General features: G+C 36.5%; 1 protein-coding gene across 2 annotated transcripts in view; it reads right to left on the bottom strand.

The window, feature by feature from the left end:
• The window catches only part of LOC122811665 (glutaminase liver isoform, mitochondrial-like), a 1,484,096-nt gene that overhangs the window by 380,144 nt on the left and 1,080,922 nt on the right, over positions 1-23,030 (bottom strand). Inside the window, exon 16 of one of the 2 annotated variants that reach the window (XM_044083661.1) lies at positions 12,740-13,022. The exons of the other annotated variant lie outside the window; for it this stretch is intronic. Coding sequence (XP_043939596.1) covers positions 12,926-13,022 — 97 coding nt within the window. The 3' untranslated portion in view covers positions 12,740-12,925. Of the gene's footprint in view, positions 1-12,739; positions 13,023-23,030 lie in introns of those variants that run through there. 2 annotated transcript variants of the gene reach the window in all.

The following is a 23,030-nucleotide window of genomic DNA, read 5'->3' as shown; positions in this document are numbered from 1 at the left end:
TTGTAGTGCATGCCAGTGACTAGACTTTCTCTGAGATGCAGCAACCTTGAAGTGAGAATTATAAGGACATGAATTACAGGGCTAATGCACTGATGAGGTGGAGCCAATGTAATGCGAGTTTATGTGTATTCCAGTTTGTCACAAACTAGGCTTTATTGCCCAGCTTTACTGATCTAACATCAGATGAGTCAAGGAGATGAAGTGAAACTGGCCTTAACTGATTAGCACAGGCTGACTACAGCACTACTCTGAAGCAATTTCTTATTAAAATGTTGCCTTTATAATAAATATAATGCCCACTGGTTACCAAATGAGTCAGAGGTCAGTGTGCTCCTTGTTCACTCCTCAGCTAGGAAAAGCTTGTTCTTCATGGATAAAATATGGAAAATGTAACATGTTCAGTTTTCATTCAAGACAGATGGGTTACTGTGCCTTAAAAGATGACTGCAAAAAGATGACCAACAGGACAAAATTCTACCTCTCCTTTGGACAGCCCTACAGAATTTGAAAGGAGATACCTATAAGTAGTGTTTAGTAGGGAATGTCAGAATTAGGCTTTGTAGACATAGAAGTAGTTGTTGTAGGTTTTTTGCATGGTGTTTCATTGTTAAATAATAGAATTAGTAGATTAGTTACTCAGATGGTTTCCAGTAATGTAAAAAACCTATGTTCATCCTGGTCCAGAGGAATAGTGGGTAGGCACTGGGTAGGGATAGGATGGCAGTTTTGCTTCCATACAACTGATGATATGCCAACTTATGTTATTCTAAGGTTGCTCAAAGAGATTAGATATCGAGTTATATTTCTAATGAACGTTAAATGTGGATAATAGAATCTTGGAATGTCAAAGGACTCCAGAACATGAACAAAAGAAAGCTGTTTTTTCATTTGTTTCTCAAATCATCGGCATGTTGTATTTTATTACAAGAAACACATATGACTAATGATCAGTGGGAGTCAGTGAAGGATAAAAAATTGGTTAGGAAGATTGTGACGGCGGAAGGAACAACAAATAGTGCAGGGGTGGCAATTTTAGTTAAGAATCACTTTCAGGGAGATATTAGGGATGTGAAAATGGATCAGGAGGGTAGATGGTGTTTGGTCCTTCTCACATCCAAATGTTATGATAAACCTATAGTACTAATATGTGTATATGCCCCTAATGTTAATCAGCATCATTTCATAGCTTCAATCTATTCCATTTTACAGTCATACAATAATTATTATATAGTGTTGGGAGGTGACTGGAACTCTTATCAAGATCCTAAATTAGACAGGTTGGGTGCTTCTTCAGCGTTCAATAAACAGGCAATGGTAGCATTGAAATAATTGAAAATGGATTTCAAACTCTATGACCCTTTTAAACACATACACTCACAATGGAAAGCAGAGAATTTTACTTATTATTCAACCTGCCATAAAATGTGGTCGAGAATTGACTTTTTCTTAATTTCAGAGGTGTTGATCTCAGCTGACCCTAGTGTTTCTAATCAAGTCAGACAACTCTCAGACCATTCAAATATAACTTTAACCTTAAACAGTAGTAATATGGATACTAAGAGGCTTTGAGGGTATAATTGGTCCTTGAACCCATATTTACTAACCAAGGAAGATATATTAATGGAAGTCAAGGAGATACTTAAACAGTCATTAAATAATATTTCCCAAAATAGACACCCAATAGATATAGAATGGGCTACAACTAAAGGACAGCTAAGAGGACTATTTATACAAAAAGCTACATATTATAAAAAATTACAAAAGAAGACTCAATTGTATTTAGAAACTAAAATTCAATTACTGGACCAAGATTTGATGAGGAACTATAATGAACAGATAGAAACTGAGCTATTAAGATGTCAAAAAGAACTATTTTTACTTCATAATAGAAATTTGTCACTTTATGAACAAAGAAATTTAGTTAAATATGCAAATCATATTCAAACCCCCTCGAAAGCATTAGCTCGTATTATTAACCAGATGAAATCAACACGATTAATTACTGAAATACACTATAACAATACTACATATACTGACAAGGCAGATATCATGAAGACCTTTGAAAAAAATTTTAATCAGATTTATGATGAGAAGCAGACACTCTTGCAAGATAAAGACAGAAAAGATTTTTTACAGAGAATCACTTTCCCTAATATTGACAAGGAATTTCATAGAGATTTAATCAAACCGATTACAGTTGAGGAGGTGTCCAAAACAATCAAGAAACTGAAGCCTCACAAAGCCCCAGGCCCAGATGGTTTGACCTCGGAATTCTACAAATCTTTTAGTGAGATTTTGAGCAGTGTATTGTCACAGACTTTTAATTATATCACTCTAAATAGAATTAATGATCCTCATTTTAATGCCTCAAGGACAGTTCTGATATTAAAAGAGAAAGGTGATTCCAAAATCCTGATAATTACAGGCCTATATCACTTTTGAATATGGACATGAAAATCATGACATCCATTCTGACGAGTAGGCTGAAAAAGGTAATAAACCCAATAATATCAGAGGAACAGGCGGGGTTTATGGATGGGAGGCAGACCACGGATAATACCTTAACGCTCCATACCTTAATCTCTTATGCGAAATATAAAAACCTGAATTTGTATGCCCTAATTATTGATGCTCAGAAAGCATTTGATAGGGTTAATTTGGATTATTTATTTGATACATTACCTCATTTTAATATACCGCAGGAGTTTATCTCAATGTTAAGGATACTATATAGAAATGCATACACAAATTTATTTATAAATCACGAATGCTCGAATAGGATAAAAATCATAAATGGTACCCGACAAGGCTGCCCATTATCTCCCATCTTATTTAATCTTTACTTGGAGCCTTTATTTTTACACCTTAAGCAAAATGTTTTTTATAATTCTCCTGTACTGTATGGAATAAAGGTTAGGATGGCTGCCTATGCAGATGATTTAAATATATATTGTACCACACCTGTTTCCGATACTGAAAAAATATTAGCTGCAATAGAAATCTTTGAGAGAATTTCCAATTACAAGCTAAATTTAAAAAAATCTAAAATATTCCCATTAAAGACACCCACACCTTTTTCAATGCTACCATTAATAGGACAAGTATTGACGGAAGAAAAGATAAAATATCTGGGAATTGTCTTTTCAACTGAAAATAGAGATTTTTTTATTAACAATGTAAAGTCAACTACAGATCAAATAACATTGGATCTTGAAAGATGGAGTAGATTGAAGGTACCGATGATGGCAAGAGCAGCTATCATAAGAATGAATGTTCTTCCTAGAATGTTATATATTTTTAGAGCTGCACAACTCAGAATTACCAAAACATTCTTCAAACAGCTTCATATAAGATTGGGAAGATTTCTTTGGGAACCTAGGAAGATGAGAATTTCATATGAAAAATTGATGGCTCCAAAAAATAAGGGGGGGCTGGAATTACCGGATTTTGAAATGTACTATTTAGTGATTCAGGCCAATAGGATTTTAAAGACGTCTTACTTCGATAGTGATAATAGAAAATGGACACCCAAATGGGTGCTCTTAACGTACAAGCATATAAATGAAGTGGGAGTCAACGCTAAAGCATTACCCTTTTTACATAATTGGACAATGAGTAAATATAAGCTAATGGAGCACATCAAAATTTATGTAACGGCAATTCAAACTCTTTTCGCTTCCTTAAATTTACTAAAATATATGATGGTTTTCCAACCGTTTCATAGGAACCCAAATTTAACAATTGGTGGTCAATTGATTGATCTAAAGAAATTCCCTTTAATCATGGAGTTAACTGTACTCGATTTATATCCTTTTCTAGGAGTACCAGTACATGATATTTTAAAAGAAATAGAACTCCCTATTTCCTATTTAATTATAGTAAGACAGCTAAAAGACTTGGTTATAAACTATTTTAACAACTTTGAAATGAAAGGGGAAGATTTAATCATTTCTCGTAATCTATGGGAAGCGCTGTTGCAAGATAGAAAATATATAACCGCAGCATATAAATTGATAAAAGAGAGGAAGTATAATAATTATATTCTTTTATCGAGTTACTGGAGAGAGAAATTGATATTGCCAGACGACAATAAGATATTGGAGGCATTTAAATTAACATTAAAGTCCGTATCCCTTCAGAAATTGGTATTTACGCAGCTGATGATATTTAACAATGCATACTATACTCGTCTCACTTTGCCCAAATTTGATGCGAAGAATTCACCCATATGCCCACATTGCTTTGATCAGACAGAAGATTTGCTTCACATGTTCTGGAGTTGTAAGTGCATTTATAAATTGTGGAATTCATTAAAATTGCAGTTCCAAAAATGGGTTACCAAAATTCAACACTCTCTTGGGAGTTTATGATTCTTCATATTCCCCCGGAGAATCTAAATAAATCAAAAACGATTGTAATTATGAATATTTGCCTATTAATGAAATTATATATAGCCACAAATTGGTTGAACCCAGCCCAGACATCGTGGGAAAATTTCAGATTGTTGGCAATAAAACACATCTTAGCGCATAAACTGTTAATTAGTGATCACAAGAAAAATATCAACAACATAAAAATCTGGGAGCAAATTTTTAATATTATTTTGGCTTAAGAGGTTACTATCCACTTTTTCTCGGGAACCAGAATATAGTCTAAATCAACCTTAGATTAGATAGAAAATGTACAGAAAAGACAGATTGTTGGCTTGGATTTGTTAATGTTGGATTTTTTTTTTTTTTTTATTATTTTCCTTTTGATTGTTAGTGCTGTACCTTTGATCAATACATGAGGTTGATATATATGTGAAATTAACCAATGGAAGCATTTTGTATATATTGTATATAATGTGTGAATTTGTAATATGGTTGTGAAAAATAATAAAAAATGATTATTGAAAAAAAAAAGAATTTGAAAGGAGATAAATCACAGGGCTAGGATACGAAAGCCCAACACAAGAATTTCCCTTATTCACAATGGCTAAATTGTATCTTTCCCATCCAAAGTAGTATACATTTTTCTGAACACCATAGTTGTAGAAACAGTCCTGCTAACTGGGGAAAAAAACACAGCTATGTCACATTTTATGGCTTCACTCCTTTTCATTTTAACCCATTAATAAATATGAACTATTTGTTAAATAGTGTTTCAATTTATGGCATGAAGGGCTTAGACTAAGTGATTCTTACATTACATGTGATATAATTTTGCATCCCTCTCACATTTTAACCCCTTCATAATTTCTGTGACTCTCTTTAATTTATTAAAGTCACCAGTTATAATTTAAAAACACAAAAAAGGCAAAGGCAGTAGAATGTCTATAAAAAGTAAATTGAGTATTAGCAACACAGCAAGCTGACAAGTAATCCTCCATAAAAAAAACATGAACTACTGTAAGCTGATAAGCTCTTTCGTTCTTTTTATTCAAACTTCATCAGAACTAATATAAACAGTTTAAAACTAGTATATATATATATATATATATATATATATATATATATATATATATATATATAAATATATATAAACTCACACAATTAAGTGAGTAAATAATTAATCATGTGACTTCACTACTTAAACACCACACTGTTTAAAAAAACCCAGTATGTTTAAAAATACATTATATGTAATGAAAAATATATATGTGTGATATTATTATAATATATTCATACAGATTTTAACAAACATTTAATATTTATACTTTCATTCAAACCAGGGTTCTTATATGCCTGCAGCATAGTTTGCCAATCTACTTCTTTGACTTCTGAATTGTTGTTTAAATCCCCTCCTTATAAGCAGTTAATTACATGGTCCAAGACAAAAAATGGACAATTTACAAAACCTTTGACAGTTAATATCATGCTTAGCTAGTGAATTTGTTAATCTTTTTCTGCCAAGACATGCTCGTAAATTCTTTTTAAAAACTTTCTTTTGTTTCCTCCAAAGTAGAAGCGGTTACAGGACTCACAGGTAGCAAAGTAGACTACCATTTTTGAGTTACAAGTAAATCTCCCTCTAGCCCAGATCTGTTTTTGTGAATGTTTTACAATAATATTTATATATCTGCAATATTTACAATGCTGACAGTTAAACATTTCATATGTCCCTGTTTCCAGCTGACATGATGGCCTTTCAAGCAAACTCTTGAGATTACAACTTTTCTTGTAAGTAAACTTAGGTTCTAGACCTATAGTAGAAGCTAAGTCCTTATTACTTAATATAATTTTCCAGTTGTTACTCAAAGATTTTTAATGTTGGGGTCATCTAAGGACACAGGATGAGGAAAAGTCCAGTAGTTAGCCTGATCTTTTTGTTTAATATCTTGCTTATTGGGCCCTGTTCAGTGGCGGATTTAGGCATGGGCGCAGGGGCGTGCGCCGGCCCCTTTTTAAACTTGCTTTTTTTTTTAAATCAGGACGTGCATATTTTCTTCCCAAAGAATCCTGTCACTAGTGCACCTAATTAATACATCGGAGATGCGATTGGAGGTTGCAGTCAGATTTTGTTTTTACGATCCTCCAATCGCATCTCCGTTGTAATTTAGGCGTGTTGATGATTGACAGCTGTGATATCACTGTGAGTAAAAGCTTGGTTAACCTTGTGATAAGTCAGAAGACAGTTTAATTTTAAAATAAGAACAGTTGGACAAACGAGTTTGAAACTGCTTGTCCAGTCTGAGGGAGTGATCTGCACTGAGGTAATTATTTGCGAATTCTTTTACTGTATTGAACCATTCAAGGAGCCAATGAAGTGGTAAAGTTGAGCGACTGCTGTGTTTGGCGTGCTTACAGCATAAATTATGCAGAGTCTTCTAGTTGTGGTTTAAATTGAACTTAAAAATGCAGCAATATTGTTTATAAAATATGAAAAACAAATTTGTAAAAAAGATGTTTTGTTCTGTGGTTGAGAGAGGACATTATACTTTGTTCTATAGAGGGTACACACTTTAAGTGTAGTAAAATCTTTTTAGATGTACATCATGTTTTCTAGTTTACACTAAAGCCGGCATTGACAGGCCGCAGTAGCAGTGCTTGTTTTTAATTATGAGTAACAGGAAGCCAAGACAGTGATGTGTCTTCTACTGCAGAATGCAGATTCAACTGTTCTGCCACTCACACTGTTGAGTACATTATTATTGTTGTTATTATTGTTATGGAAATATTAAAACAGTGTCGTCGGGGATTAGCTTTAGAAATGTGTCATGTACTCAGAAACTGGCCTGATAACATTTTTGCAGGACAATGCTGTAGTACGCGTAAATGCTGTAAGCCCTTGTCAGGGACAGTCAGTTGCTCAGCCCTAAATAACAAGACAAAAAAAACCCGCTCTGGATGACAATCTGAATCACACCCTAAAACCGTTTGATTCTAATCAATTACATTAATAACCTCTAATTTAGTACCACTATATTTATGCAGGAATGTATTTATCTGTACAACAAATGCACAGTCAGACTGCAATAGTCGCAATTTAAAAACTGCTTGCCCAACAGTGGCCTGGGTCATGGCTGGAAAGGGTTGAAGTATTCTACTTCACCCAGTTAACGAAACTATAAATAAAATAAAAACCTTAAACCTCAACATGAAATTAATTCAGAATCTACAGAAACATTCAGCTTGCCTTTACCATATTCTGTTAGTCTTTTAACTAAACGGCTTCAACTGACACTTGAGCATGTTATTTTCCTGAAGAATCACTTTCAGTACATGAAATATTATTCCCTGCGTATAACGTAAAGCCGTGCAAGTGCAGAAAACTGGGGATGACAGAATGAATATCAAAATGTTGATACACACTAAATCGATGCGTCACATAAGGAAGCATACCATATCTTTATAAACACTTCCCGCACTTCACTATCACTTTCACATTATCAAATTTAACCTGAAAAAGATCAGTAACAGGAAAAACACCTCAGTAAATGCAATGCTACAAGGTAAAGTGTTCAGTCTCATCTCCAAAGTTTCCTTATGCTAGAATCAGAATTTAAAAAGATAACATACAAGCTCTGTTTATCCTATTTAGGGTAGTACAGTCCACACGAAACAGACTCACTTAAGTTTATTTTTAAAGATGTTCTGCCATCCTTTCTTTAACTGAAAAAATGTTTGTTTACATAAAATCACATATGTTTCACTGTAATGTGTGACGTTCATGGCAAACTCTTTTTCCCTGTCCGTTTTCATATGAAACACGAAGAAATTCAAACAATATCGTACTTCAGATTACTAAAAGTCAATGCTGGCCAAAGCATAACTGTATCAGTAAAGCATCAGCTAAAGACCGTCACCATGCCAGCGTACTAGAAACTGAACAACAAGCGTACTCCACAAAAAAAAAAAAAACAATGACATTTTCAAGGAAGTAGTTTTTCAGAAGCTGATTTACATTCACAGTTTTAGTATGTACACAACACCAATGGTCCACATTCTAGTCCTGCTACGAATAATACCCAGTACTCACCCCCAAAACATCCTGGCAGCAACCATCAGCACCCGTGGTTAATTTTAGCATACAATAAATATTTTGCACAAAGCGAGCAAAGGGTATTTTGAACCATTTTTGTAATAAATTACTCCAAGTACATAATCAAACGAATATAAGAGCATACTTTATACTGTAAACATTGGTTCTAGATGATTGTCACTGTTGAATTGACACCGCGACCCCATGCGCAAAAATGATAAATGTGGTTGAAACTGGACGGACGGATATTTTTCAGTTACTGTATTTTAGTAGGCATATGCTCAGTTGTTTTTATTGTCTGTGAATAAACTGATAACTGGGTGCTATGATTAACCTTCCCAGCAACAACAGCATTTAATAAAAGTCATTCAGGTAGTTTAAATTTGCTTAAATGTTATTTCCTTTTTCTCTGTGCCTCTTGTTTACATTATGTAAATTACTTTCAGCTTGGTAGCATGATGGTGCCAGACTTGTACACTTAGCTACGGCTTTTGGAGGGGAGGTGCAAAGGATGTAGCCAGTTATCTGTACTCTGGGCATGTGTCAGAAACACAGAATACTACAGTCCAGAATTTCTGTAACTGTCTAATACTTAGTCTTGATCTGCACACAGCATGCATAGAGATAAGAATATTTGTCTTAAACAGCCTTTGTCGTGGTTTTACAGAATGGCAGCTGAAAGTGGTGTGTGCCTTTTGAGTGTATAAAGGGCAAGGTATACGTTTTATTTAGATAAAAGCGAGTGCTTAACAGAAGCTTGGAGGGTTACACAATGTGCACAATCATGTGCTACATCCATTAGAATTAATGAGTTTCAGTGTAAATCTTATTCAGTTGTGAGGATGTTTAATTATATGGTATTGCATTATGCACTGTCAATAATATTTGCGAAGATGCAGTCTGAAGTACACTGTCTGTATAACTTATATGTCTTTGTAAATTACCATGAAATTACCATGACTGAATCATTGTGTGTGGTTGCTTTTTTTTCACTGCACATATTCATTTGAACATTTTTACACATTTAAAATGCTTCCATGGCCAAGAGGCTGTTGAGAGATCTGTCATGATAATTTTTCTGAATGTGTCTGTCCTACTTTACAGCAGTGTTCACTACTTGTACTTTGGCATGTTTTTTTTTCCTTTTCTTGAAAGTTGTTGAGTCAATATTTTGAGTTGACTAAACCTTTTGTTTCCTTGGGCATGTTCATGCTGAGCCTGTGTGCCGCATGTATATTTTTCATCTTCTGTTCTCATTGCTGTTTTTCTAAACTGCACTGTCTGTGCTACATTGTTTTTATAAATAGATGTAATATTGTCAAAGAGGACTCATCCTGTAGCAGTAATTACATTTTTCTCAATTTATACTTTGTCTAGTTCATCCTAGTTCCTGCTGTGATAGGTACCCATTCTTTTCCAGTATGGCCTGTTTCATGTTTGTTGATTACTACTGTTTTCTTTGCTTGATATGAGTGTTTTTTAGCATTGCACTTTCTGTATGCTGCCACACTGAAATGTGGCTGTCTAGGCGGTCACACAGTCATCACATTTTTCAGTATGTGGCATCTTTCCATATGGTTTCAGAGCATCTATAGTAATGCAGGCTTGCATTTGTTCCCGTTTCCTAATACCCAGCCCTGAGAACATTGTGCCATAGGTGTATACTAGGCTAATGACCACTAAGGCCAATATAAGCCTGGCCGTACAACCTAAATGTATCTCAGAAGTTATTTGCCATAGAGGTTACTTTAAGGGAGTATTTTAGTTGGGACATGATTTATTGGCTATCTCTGTCCATCTGAGACATAGGTGTAATACAGAGGATGAATTTCCGATTTCCCATCCACTGGCCTAAGTTGAGCTTGAATACAGTTAGGAAGGGGCTCTGCTTCTTATGGATGTGATGCCTATTCCAGAGTGGGGATTTCTGAGATGCATACCTGTCCCACCAACATGTCTTATTTAAGTTGCAAGCATGAAATCCTTAGATTTAGTAGTTCAGGTGTTGTTCCTTTTGTTGATATGCAAAAGGTCCATTAGACCGGGATCCAAGGGTGCCTTGTATGCCAGGCATAAATTGCCTGTCAGCAGCTGTAGAAAATAAGACTATAGAGGTGGGGGCTTTGAGGCAGTCTGCACAAGATATTGTGTTGAGTTTATACCTAGTATACTTTGTTTTTGTGAAGAACCTCTGTGGGCATTTCAGTTGATGGGTATGCCTGGTCAGGTACATACGGAAGAGGGCATTATACTCAATGATGGGTGTGATAAGGGCTGAGTACAGTAGCATGGTCTAGATGCCAAGCCCTTATAAAATGAGTGACAGAATAATTTTTTTACCACCTGTGACATATGTTGGTCAAAAGCTAGATTACTTTACTATTTACATGAGTCCCCAAATCCCTGACTACTGTGTCTACTTTTAGGGGTACTTTATCAATGAGAGAGTGTCTCTCATAAGCCATAGCTTTGGCACCAGTCATTTGTCTTCTTGTAAGATGTTAGTATCTTAAGGGGGGGGGGGGGTTTCTACAATTGCTTGTAGCTTGCAATCTGCAAACTTGGTAAGCCGGAGGCCCTTGACATTGGCTTTCACTTCTGAAAAATAAATGCCAAAGAAGAGCAGACTCGGCACAGAGCTCTGTGGGACTCCACTGGTTACTGGCCTTATTGTGGAGGTGGTCTGTCCAATCCTTACTTCCTGGGCCCTGTCTGCGTGCCAGCTGGCTGTCCAGTGAGTTACCGAAGGGTTTATGCCTAATTCCATGAGTTTGTTTGTGATGCCAGAGTGGGGTATTACATCAAATTCCTTGGCTAGGTCAAGGTAGGCAGACTTTCTCGCTTCCACGGTAGTAGTCAACTAACCAGACTGCGCCTCCCCCCTTTGCAAATTCCTGGATCCACCACTGCTGTTATAATAATGGGAGAAAACTTAATGTCTCTAAAGCTAGCAACTTCAAAAATTACTTTTTTATAACTCTCCAGCTAAATAGTATCTCTCTAAAAATAACCTTTTCAGAATAGTTGCTTCTCTTCTAAATGTGGCTTCATTATTAGTGAGACGGCTCAGATTCACAAACTGCCCCTTATGATATTTGTCTTCATAAAGCACGGGTGTTGGCTATCAGAACACAAGTAATTATTAACATCAGTAAATTGTACTACCAAATATTTGTAAACCAACATCCATGTCTATCTGTACGTCCAAAAAAGCCACTGTTTTACCTTGTTTACCTTTTGTAAATTTAAGGAAGTTCATACTGTTGTTTAAGTCAGCAAAGAAAACTTCAAATTCTGCTGGACTACCTTTCCATATAAAAATAAATAGTCAATATAATATTTGTAAAAAATAATTTTGTTAAATAAGTTTTGCGTGCTTAACACTGTTTCCTCTCACCAACTCATTACAAGTTTTGCAAAAGACTGGCTATTCTGTCCTTCATAACACCACATTTTTGCTTGTAAAATTTGTTGTTAAAAATGAAAAAAAAATGATTTAACACCAACTCAGTAAGTATACATACAAAGTTAATGTAACTATTAGAGAAATCAGTAAACTTTCCTAAGTAGTTTCTAAGATAATCTAAATCAGTATCTTGCACTATACCAGTATATGACAAGACTAAGTCCAGGGTAACCACAAATTGTTCTTCCCTATTAAATCTGTACTCATGTAACATGTCTAACAGTGTCCAAGAGTGTTTTAGAAAGAACTTTGACTTTTGTACTAGTGGGTTTAAAACTGAATCTAAATTCACTGAAATGAAATTGCCTCAGTTTTACTAAAATCTGCAGCTATAATAGGCTTAAATTTTAGCTGTCCTTTATCTAAAAACTCTTTGTGAATTTTGGGGATTCCAAATAATCGTGCTCTCTTAGGGTGCTCTACATTAAAGAATTTAAAAAGTGAAAAGTCAATTTGTCCACAATGTAAAAGGTCCAGTAAATTCAACTCAATTATTTTAAAACTTTCATTAATAACATTTACAGAAACACATTCATAAGAATTAGTATTACTTAAAACTTCATTAAGCGTCTTACTATAGTCATCTGTGTCCATTAAGACAATTCCACTATTTATCTGCCTTCATTATACGCAAACCATGTTCATTTCTTAGTTCAAAGTCTTTCTTTCATTAGTGTTCAAACTGAAATTTTTTTTAACTGGAATATTAACAACTTTAGTTATTTCTTGTTCACAAGTGTCTAAAAAGATCTGTAAAATATGATTTAAGGTGCAGTTATAAATACTTCTTTTCTTGAAATAAGTACCAGCCAAGTCACCAAAATGTTTAACATTGTTTAAAATGTAGTACAGGTTTAATTTACGTACAAAAAGGTTTAAATCTTTTAACACTGTAACAGGGTTTATTCTGTTTGATGCTATAAAACTAAACCCTTTTTAAAAACTTTCAAGTGAAAAAACTTTAATTCAAAATTATTCAAGTTAATAATAGTACTTTTAGCAGCTAAGCTTTCTTGTTCTTCCCTTTGGCTTTTCCTTTCCATTTCCCTTTCTGATGTGTATAACTGTCTTCCTTGTTGGACTGAGGAATATTCTGAAAAGGGAAACAGTAGCTGTTAATACAGGACTAAAGCCCTGTCTTAAATCGCTGCTAGGTATTTCGGTAATATTACCTTGCACTCTAAAAAAATATTATCAGTATTCCTGTTATCTTGTGAAACTTGAACTTTATTGTTTGGTTTAATGTTCCTTATATTAGTTGTAAAGTTCCTTTTTGTACTGTCAGAAGACATTTTAATAGGGTATGCTGTACCTTTATTATACATTTCAGCATCCCTAAGAAGTTTTTTCTTTTTCCTTAAAATAATAGTTGCTGTATGCCTTTCTACTTTTGCAGCAATGCCATGGAACAAACACAATATTTTTTAAAAAAGTGTGGTGTCACATGACTAATTATTTAATTACTTAAGTGTGTGGCTTTATATACATATATATATATATATATATATATATATATATATATATATATATGTATATACACTACTTCTTCCTTAGCTCAGATGAAGTTTGAATAAACAGGATGAAAGCGCTTAGCAGCTTACAAACAGTGGTTTGTGTTTTTTTCTCTGGAGGATTACATGTCAGCTTGTGTTACTTATACTCAATTTATTTTTGATAGACATTCTATTTTTTGATTGTTTAGTACTAGCAACTGTTTTTTTGGATTTATCAGTTATAATTTCTCTGCCCAAATTTGTTTCCCTACTTAGTTTTCACTCCTACAGACCAATTTCTATTCTTTTGCCCTATCTATGATTATTGAGAGAAGTACACTATGTTAGCTGAAACACCATTTTGTTTCTCCTGGTGTGATTTGTGAATAAACAGCAGCATGATCTTCTTAGGAGCCACAGTATTACCAGTGTACTCATTGTATTTGCAAACATAATTTTACAAAAATATGGATACAAGGGAGCTTATATGTATGGACTTTGTACACTCTGCAAGGTTTTTTATTTCAGTTTTCAAGGCTTACTAATCACTGATCACTTAGCAAGGAGTAATATGATTATGAATTATTAATCAGCTGTGTTATGTAGTTCAGTGTTTGATTCACTCAGCCTCAATTTATCTATTGTGTGACTCTAAGCAAGTCTATTAACCCATCAGTGCTCTGAAGAAATTGAGCTATGCTTCTCAATGGTCTCAGGAGCTGCATGCCAAGAAACTAGCTATGAGCTTGGTCTTTATGGCTTGCATTAACCTGCTGTCTTATTATTTAAGAATTTCTTGACCACTCCATCATTTAGGGTCCACATAGAATATGCCATTTCTTATCCATTATCAGTCAGAAAAGGTGTTCCTTGGTTATCAGTGTTTGGTCCCCTATCATTTTCTTTTGTTATAAACATCATTAATCTTGTTAGCCATAACATCAACATGAATGTTTATGCCAGATAATTAGCCATTAAGACTTTGGGACACTCTACTACTTGTATTAGGGACAGTCTTAACTCATTACATCTGAGTGACATCTCCAGGTGCATCTGCAGTTACCTCCTACTGCTCCTCTAGGTGTCAAATATTGCTTGTTTATATTTGCATTAATAATTCCAAAACCATGCCCTATACGAGGTATCAGAATATTTTATCTTGAAGCATACATGATGGCAAACCCAATTGTATTGATATTTGACCTATGTCAATGAGTATTTGTTAGAACTGTAAGGTGATAACTTTATTTTTTAAATACTCAAGCCACGCCCACTAGAAGTTAAAGGTGCACAATCAAAAGAGCTGTACTGACCAAAATATTATTATAACCCATAAATGGTTTAAACAAACTAAACTGAGTGTTAACTATAGCAAAACAAAAACAGACATTGTTTTGAACCCATAAAAGGATTAAAATGGATTAAAACTGTTTCACTTAACAGAATTATTAGCAAATCAGTTAACTAAGAGTGGTTGTTGTTGTTGTTTCTTTCGGCTTTTCCTGGTTAGGGGTCGCCACAGCGGAACTCCGGTCCGCTAATGATTGGCAGTTGATTTTTACGTGCCAAGTTGCCGCCCTGACGCACAATCTTCAACAAAGGTACGCCCATTCACGCATGTCTCCGCACAGAAGACGCTCTAGCTGAGAATCGAACGGGACAACGTCTTGCTGTGAGGCGACAACGCTACCACAGCACCACCGCAGAGGACAGTTAACTGAGAGTGGTAGGTACATTTAATATCTTGGACCGGTATTCTTCATTAGCAAATAATTTAAAATTTCATACCTTTCCTACAGCTCTGCAATCATTCAGTAGCTCATAGTACTTATTTATTGTTCAGCATCATTCACAATGATGTACCTCAAAAGTTTTTAGGATTCATGCAGCTAAGGACCGGAACCTTTGTCTTTTAATGTGTACCCACTTTTAGCATGCTTATGGCTGCTTTAAAGTTTTACCTCTTGATGTTGTCTACTATGTCAGTGCCTAATACACTGAAACTTACTTCTAAATCCCAGAAGCCTGATAATACAATCCATCACAACTAGTAGAAGTTACCCTACCCCAAAGTTTGGTAACCTCACATTTATCTATATTAATGGGGGGGGGGTACAAGGGGCACAACCTTCTGCATGGCAATATGGGGTCTTTGCCTTTATGTAAGCAAAACTGTAGTCAGGATGCCCATTCTGTCTTCTAAGTTCAACTAAACAGTGTGATGAATTTGGTATAAGTGGAGTAAACCATATCTCTTTTACAGAAGCCAGGGTAATTTGCTGCAGTGATGTTACAAACAAGCATTTACTACAATCATACCTATCCAGATTTATATTTTGTCCATTTCTATATAGTTTACTTCTATATAGGTTACTTCCGAGTAAGATGAATTCATAACTAGGCTGTGGTCAAAAATGAGCCCCTGAGCTCCAATTCATGTAGCTGCACATGAGTAAATAAAGCTAACTAAATAGGTATGCTGATAAGACACCCTTTTCAGATGCAGCCCAGCATGCTAGTAAGTTTGCAATATAACACTTCATGGTTGTATATTATTGCAAAATCATGAAAGCAGGAGAGCAAAGTAAAACACGGCTTTGCCTTGTAGTTTAATCCATAAAAAGAGTGGCATTGCAGCAAAATACATGTCTAAGGAAATCCTAAACTACTGACTAGAAAATAAACTTGGTCAATCAAGAACCATACAACACTAAGCAAGTATAACAAAAACACAATGGCAATAGGAAATGTACAGTTCATGTGCAACAGTCTGATATTAAAACTCAGCCTTCATACTTCCATAAAAAGAAAATAATAGTGCTTGATTCTTTGATAATATAGACAATTCCTTTTTGTGTGCATTAAAAAAACATATTTATGATTTACACCATATACTGCACATTTCAACACTTCTCTCATCATTTGGCATGTTTATTAATACAGCAGGAATGATGTGACATAATTTGATGTGTGGCTGAGTGCTTTATGGCAAGATAAAATTCAAGGGGTAGTATGGAATTACCGAGTCCCACAACATCTTTGTCCATTAGTAAGTATAAATTTAATGTTAAGAAAGTACAATTCTGTAATAGTAAATACCTGAGTAGAGACTTTCTGAAGATTTATGTTTGACCTTCTGATTGGACTTCCAGGGCTTTTGTAAACCTCTTTCTCAAGCACAGATACCCCTTACCCAACAATGGTCTAATACACAGCTTCCAAAGAAACATTTATTTCATTCCTTAGTTATTTCTGACATGAAAGATGACAACTCATTATTTCCCTGACTGCCAAGTCCCTTCAAGGTGGTTTCCAAAAATAAGTATCCAGTTTAGAAAAATGTACTGAATTGATATAGTTGTTGCACACTTGTGACCATAACAGTAAATCAAAAAAGAGTGGAATCTAATTGCAGTTTTCTTTTCCTCTGAACACCAAATATCTTCATACTGATGACCATGAAGACATTTGCACTGACGAGTATCAAACTGGTGTCAAGGTAAAGTAGGAATAAAACAGTATTGAAAGGCTGTTTTCGTTGTATTTTTGCACTTTGACAAACCTTCAATGACTATCTATAGTGAACAATGGTTAATTATATCTCGCTGTTTGGATGTGGCAGCTGAGGTGAATATCAGGATTTTTTAAACACCTATATTAAATTACCAGTTAAGATATAGGCAAACATACATTAATAGAAACCAAAGTGTATTAACATTTTTTCATTTACATACATTATAAATTACATATGTTTTCTTTGTTTATAACAACTGCCATTCAGTCCAACAGTACATAAATTGCTCAATTCTTGCTTTTCCTTATAGCTCACTTCTGAACATTTTTCTGCCTGTATTGTTCCTACAAATTCCATTTACTTCTATGCAATTTGCTCCTTCCCTTTTTCTAATGACCTCACTTCCTGTTCTTTTATCTCTTTTATAACATCCAATACATCAAATGGTGTTGGTTCAGATTTCCATTTTCTAGTAACTGCTTTTTTTGGCAGCCAATAGAATTAAACTTACTCTGTCTTGGCAATTCAGATTCATGTCAAAACATGTTCCTAGTTACTTCTTTCTTCCCCATTATACTTACAACATTTGCTATCTACCTGAGAAAAAATTATTTGAAGTCTGCCTGGGGTATAAAAATATCTATGCAAAAACTTCCAAAAAAACATCCTAAACCTTCTGAATTTTATTACATACTTGGAAGCCATATATGTCTTCCCATCATTCCCTTGTAAACTGTTTTTCCAGTCTTTTTTCCTAATTTTTTTCTAACCTCTTCTGAATAATTCTCAAGGTTTATGTACTTCCAAATTTAAGTGCAAACTCTGTACTTGGTATTAGATTATTTAATTGTGATCATGCTGTAACTAAAAATATAAGGGACAGTGAAATTTTGCCATCTGATTCTCCTCTTTTTGTGGAGGAGCTGCCATTGAGGTGTTCTGCCATATTTGCAAACAGGAGGAAATCTTACACCAGATTCAGCAAACAAAGACAGAAATGGAATATTACAAATTCACACAAAAGGAGGGGGTCTGAGGAATGAATTGGTAATTGTCTCCCTGCTTTTTCCGGCAGACAACACAACTTTCTCTGATTTAAAATTTTTCAGTTATAGCAGTATCAATGTTACTAAGATGTATAAGTTGATTTTTAAGAAATGATTTACATATATTCTGTCTAGTATATTAAATTATATTGATACAGTTCTGGAATTAAAGTTTTTTTCTTAGAAAACTGAATTTTGTTTTATTGTTTGATGGTATTCTTGGTCCTCCAGTCACTTGCCCGAAGCTTTAATGTAGTTCTTACTAGAACCCAACTTAATAGAATTTTATTTAGCTTTTATTTATTTATTGTCATTTGTTAACTAGGTTGGTCCAACTGAGCCAAAGGCCCATTTTCAGTGGAGACTCGAAGAGAAAAGCTCCAATTAAAAAAAAAAAAAAAAACGTAATTAATACAAAGACTAAAAATTACAATAGTAATATTGACAAGAAACATTTACATAACATGAAATAAAGACAAAATATTTATATATGTTTCAAAAATACAATACAATAGCAGCAGGATAAACCCTGTGTAGGAATATTAACAAGAACCTGATTGTAGATATACTGTAAATTGGAGTGTTAGAAGAGCAAGAAAGAAAGGCGGATAAAATGAGAGAAAATCTTAAAGTAATCAAAAGTAGAATTTAGGAAGAAATCAGTTACAGATCAGGTTAGAGCTTAGCAAGGGCAGGACTAGGTCTTAAGGTAGTGCTTGAGTTATAGTTTGAAATGGAACTTATGGGGGATATTGCTTATTTTAAGTAGAAGGGAGTTCCAGGTGTAAGCCACAGAGTATTTATATAGGGACTTACCAATATTTTTGACGGTTTGTAAATGTCAAGAAGATGTTTGTCAGATGTACGAAGTTGATGTCGGGGGTTATACAGGGATACAATACTTGAGATGGAGGGACAGCAAGTGGGAATATAGAGAACTGAGTGTATGATATGCAGATGAGAAAGAAAAAAGAAGTTATGTACTTACCATAACGTTTCATGTGAGTTGTTCTTCTCGCCTTCATTGTTATTGATGGGTTCAGAGCCGATCCTCTGCTCTGAGTGGGCCAATTTGCAAAGCTCGAGGTCTCTAACAGCTCAAGACTGAAGCCCTATCCCACAATGCACCTCTACTTTCCCCAGATCTTGTTTGCTGCCAACTAGTGTTAACCCTACCCCAGATTTCAAGGAAATCATACAGACTAGTGAGAGGAAACTCTTCAGGAGAACCAAATCCAACATAGAACCTCTCAAACTTCCAGACATTGGATAAGGGTAGGTGGGAGGGTCATAATAATGAAGGCGAGAAGAACAACTCACATGGAATGTTATGGTAAGTACATAACTTCTTTATGTGAAGTTGTTCAATCTTGCCTTTATTCTTACTGATGGGTAGCGTCCCCAGCACCACAATCTTGGATGGCTCACGAGAGTACCTGCCTAAGGAAGCAGAACCAAATGAAGCTCTGTCCCTAGAGGCCTTGTCTACCTTGTAGTAAGATATAAAGGTATGTGGCTTTGACCAGGTGGCAGCTGCACAAATAGAAACAATAGGTAGCCTGGTCAAAAAGGCTACAGAAGTAGAAACCGCTCTGGTAGAATGAGCTTTGACTTTGTCATGTAATGCAATGTCTGCTTCATGGTAAATAAAGGATATACAGTCAAAAAGCCATTTAGACAAGGTAGATTTGGATACCGGTGCACCTTTTCTAGAATTTGAGAAGGAGACAAACAGTTGATCAGCTCTTCTGTGTTCTTTTGTCCTGTCCAAATAGAAATGAAGTTGTCTATGGACGTCAAGTTTATGAAGCATATATTCCAATTGATTTGAGTGATTGGGAAAGAAAATAAGAAGTTATGTACCTACCATAACGTTCCATGTTAGTTGTCTTCTTCTCGCCTTCTTTCTTGCTGGATGGGTTTGGAGCCAAACCTCGGCTCCGACTCGGCCAATACTAAAGCTCGAGAGCTAATTCCACCAGCTCGAGGCTCCCCTATATCCCACAGTGCTAGGCGGTAACTACTCAGATCTCATTTCATAGCTAAACCAAGCAGTTCTGGTCTCCACAGTATGGAGAAAAAAGAACCCACCTCTATATAAACCTGAATGTAAGCTACCACAAACATAAAAAGGGGGAATAGAGGTGGTAGAACATGTGGGAAGGAAACTCCAAAGGAAGATCCCAAAATTTCCTATCGGTCTGTCCAGGCTAGGGGGAAGGAGGGTGGGACGCAACAAAGAAGGCGAGAAGAAGACAACTAACATGGAACGTTATGGTAGGTACATAACTTCTTAATGTTAAGTTGTCAATCTCGCCTTCATTCTTGCTGGATAGGACCGCGTCCCTAGCACCTTATTCCGGGTGGCCTATCGGAACAGACTCTTGAGAACAGTGGAACCAAAGCTGGCATGGTTTCTGGAGGCCATATCCAATTTGTAATGTAAAATGAAGGTATGAGGAGAAGCCTAAGTGACTGCTGCACAAATGGAATCTATAGGCAGCATGTCCTGAAAAGCTACAGATGTAGCTAATACCCTAGTTGAATGAACTCTAGGTCTTGAAGGCAGTTTTTGATGTCTGATTTCATAGATGAAGGTAATTATAGAGGTAAGCCATCTTGAAAGGGACACCTTAGTAACTGGAAGGCCCAATTTCCCTTCCGCATAAGACAGGAAAAGTTGATCAGATTTCCTGAACTGTTTAGTCCTGTCTAAATAATATCTAAGTTGGCGGTGAACATCTAGAAAATGTAACTTTTGTTCCGACCTGTTGGAATAGTCAGGGAAGAAGACGGGGAGATCAATCGTTTGGTTCAGATTTGTCTCAGAGGAAACTTTAGGTAGGAAGGACGGATTAGTCCAGAGGGACACCCTATCTTGTGGAAAAGTAAGTAAGGAGGATGACTGCACAGAGCATGAAGTTCAGATACCCTTCTAGCTGAAGTTATGGCTACTAGAAAAAGTGTTTTCCATGAGAGCAGCTTAAGAGGGCATGAAGCCGCTGGTTCGAAGGGGGGGAGGATCAAGGATGCCAGAACCAAATTCTAGTCCCATTGAGGTGGGGGATCTTTGATTGGGGGCTTGAGCAGAAAAACACCTCTTAAAAAGGCTTTGCAGAGCTTATGGGACATGATACTGGAGTCTGAGACTCCTACATGAAAATTAGATATAGCAGCTAGTTGTACTCTAATGGTAGATGAAGAAGAGCCTAAATGGAAGAGCTCTGCCAGAAAGTCTAGGATAGACTGGATAGGTGCAGTGAAGGGGTCTATATTTTTTGATGCTGCCCAGTAGGAAAAACGTTTCCATTTACTATTATAAATCTTCCTGGTAGAAGATTTGTGAGAGGCTATCAGGATGTTCCGGACCGAATGAGAGATTAAGGGAAGACTGGCTAGGGTAGGAATTGGAGAAACCACGCTGTGAGGTTGAGAGAATGAAGGGAGTGGTGCAGCTGGCCCGACTGGTGAGTCAACAGATCTGGCACCGGGTCCAGATGCCAAGGCTGCTCCAACAGGTAATGATGGAGGAACGGAAACCATATCTGTCGAGGCCAGTAAGGGGCAATGAGGATCACTGTAACTCTCAAGGCGATAGCTTTCTGAATTAATTGAGATATCAGTGCAAAAGGGGGAAAAGCATACAGAAGTCCCCGGGGCCAATCGTGGACTAGAGCGCCTCTGGTGGGATGGCCTGGTAATGGGAAGAGAGCGAAGAAGTTGTGACACTTGCTGTTTTGGGGAGTAGCAAAAAGATCGCAGCAAGGCTGGCCCCATCTTTGGAAGACTTCTTCCAGCACTGATTTCTTCAGAGACCACTCGTGGGGCATGAGAATGGCCCTGCTCAACCTGTCCGCAATCACGTTAGACTTCCCGGGAATGTGCATTGCTATCAGAAAACGCTGAGAAGAAAACGCCCACTGCCAAAGTCTGAGTGCCTCTCGACATAAGGGGTAGGATCTGGTTCCGCCCTGTTTGTTGATGTACCACACTACAGACATGTTGTCCGTCTGAATTGCAATAGTCCCCGTGGGAAGAGAGTCCTGAAGGGCTTGCAATGCTAAAAGCACTGCTCTCATCTCTAAGACATTTATGTGCAAGTGGCACTCGAAAGGTTGCCACGTGCCCTGGACTGTCCTGCCCTGATAATGCCCCCCCCATCCGATCAGGGAGGCGTCCATTGTCTCCGTGGCGCCTGGGGGGGAGGAATGAAAGGTCTGCCTTGGAGAACTTGAGGTGATGTGATCCACCAAGACAGGTGATTCTTGCATGATTGAGTTATTAATATGATGTGAGACATCGGGAGCTGCTGGAAGGACCATTGAGTAAGCAACATCCATTGGAGGATCCTCATGTGGAAACGAGCTAAGGGGAGAAGGGTGATAGTAGCTGCCATGAGTCCTAATACCTTCAAGACTACCCTGGCTTTGACCTTGTTGCATTGTAATAGAAGGTAAACTTGTTTGCGGATATCTAACACTCTTTGCTCTGTAAGTCTGGCGGAAAGATTGAGTGTGTCTAAGGTGGCGCCTATAAAGGTAATAGACTGACAAGGCGACAAGGCAGATTTTTCGAAATTTATTGAGATGCCTAGAACTTGGCAAGTTTGGATGGTGAAGTCTCTGGCTAGAAGCAGTTGATGTCTGGTGGTGGCGGTAAGGAGCCAGTCGTCTAAATATGGAAACATCTGGAATCCTTGACGTCTCAAGTGAGCCGCGACCACTGCCAAGCATTTGATAAACACTCGGGGGGCTGTAGTGAGACCAAAGGGCAGGGCTCTGAACTGGTAGTGGCTGGCTCCCAGCCTGAAGCGGAGAAACCTCCTGGAGCATCTGTGCATTTTGATATGGTAGTAGGCATCCTGAAGGTCTATCGAGCACATCCAATTGTCCTGACCCAAGAAGGGTAGAATGGACTGTAGCGTGACCATCCGGAATTTTGTTTTTTTGATATAAATGTTTAACTTGCTGAGATCCAGTATAGGTCTCCAGTCCCCTGTTTTTTTTGGTACCAAAAAGAATTTGGAGTAGATTCCGGATCCTTGCTGG

Source organism: Protopterus annectens, chromosome 9.part0 (assembly GCF_019279795.1).
Source record: "Protopterus annectens isolate FY-2018-M chromosome 9.part0, PAN1.0, whole genome shotgun sequence".
Taxonomy (NCBI): Eukaryota; Metazoa; Chordata; order Ceratodontiformes; family Protopteridae; genus Protopterus; species Protopterus annectens.
This window is presented reverse-complemented; position numbering and strand designations above follow the sequence as displayed.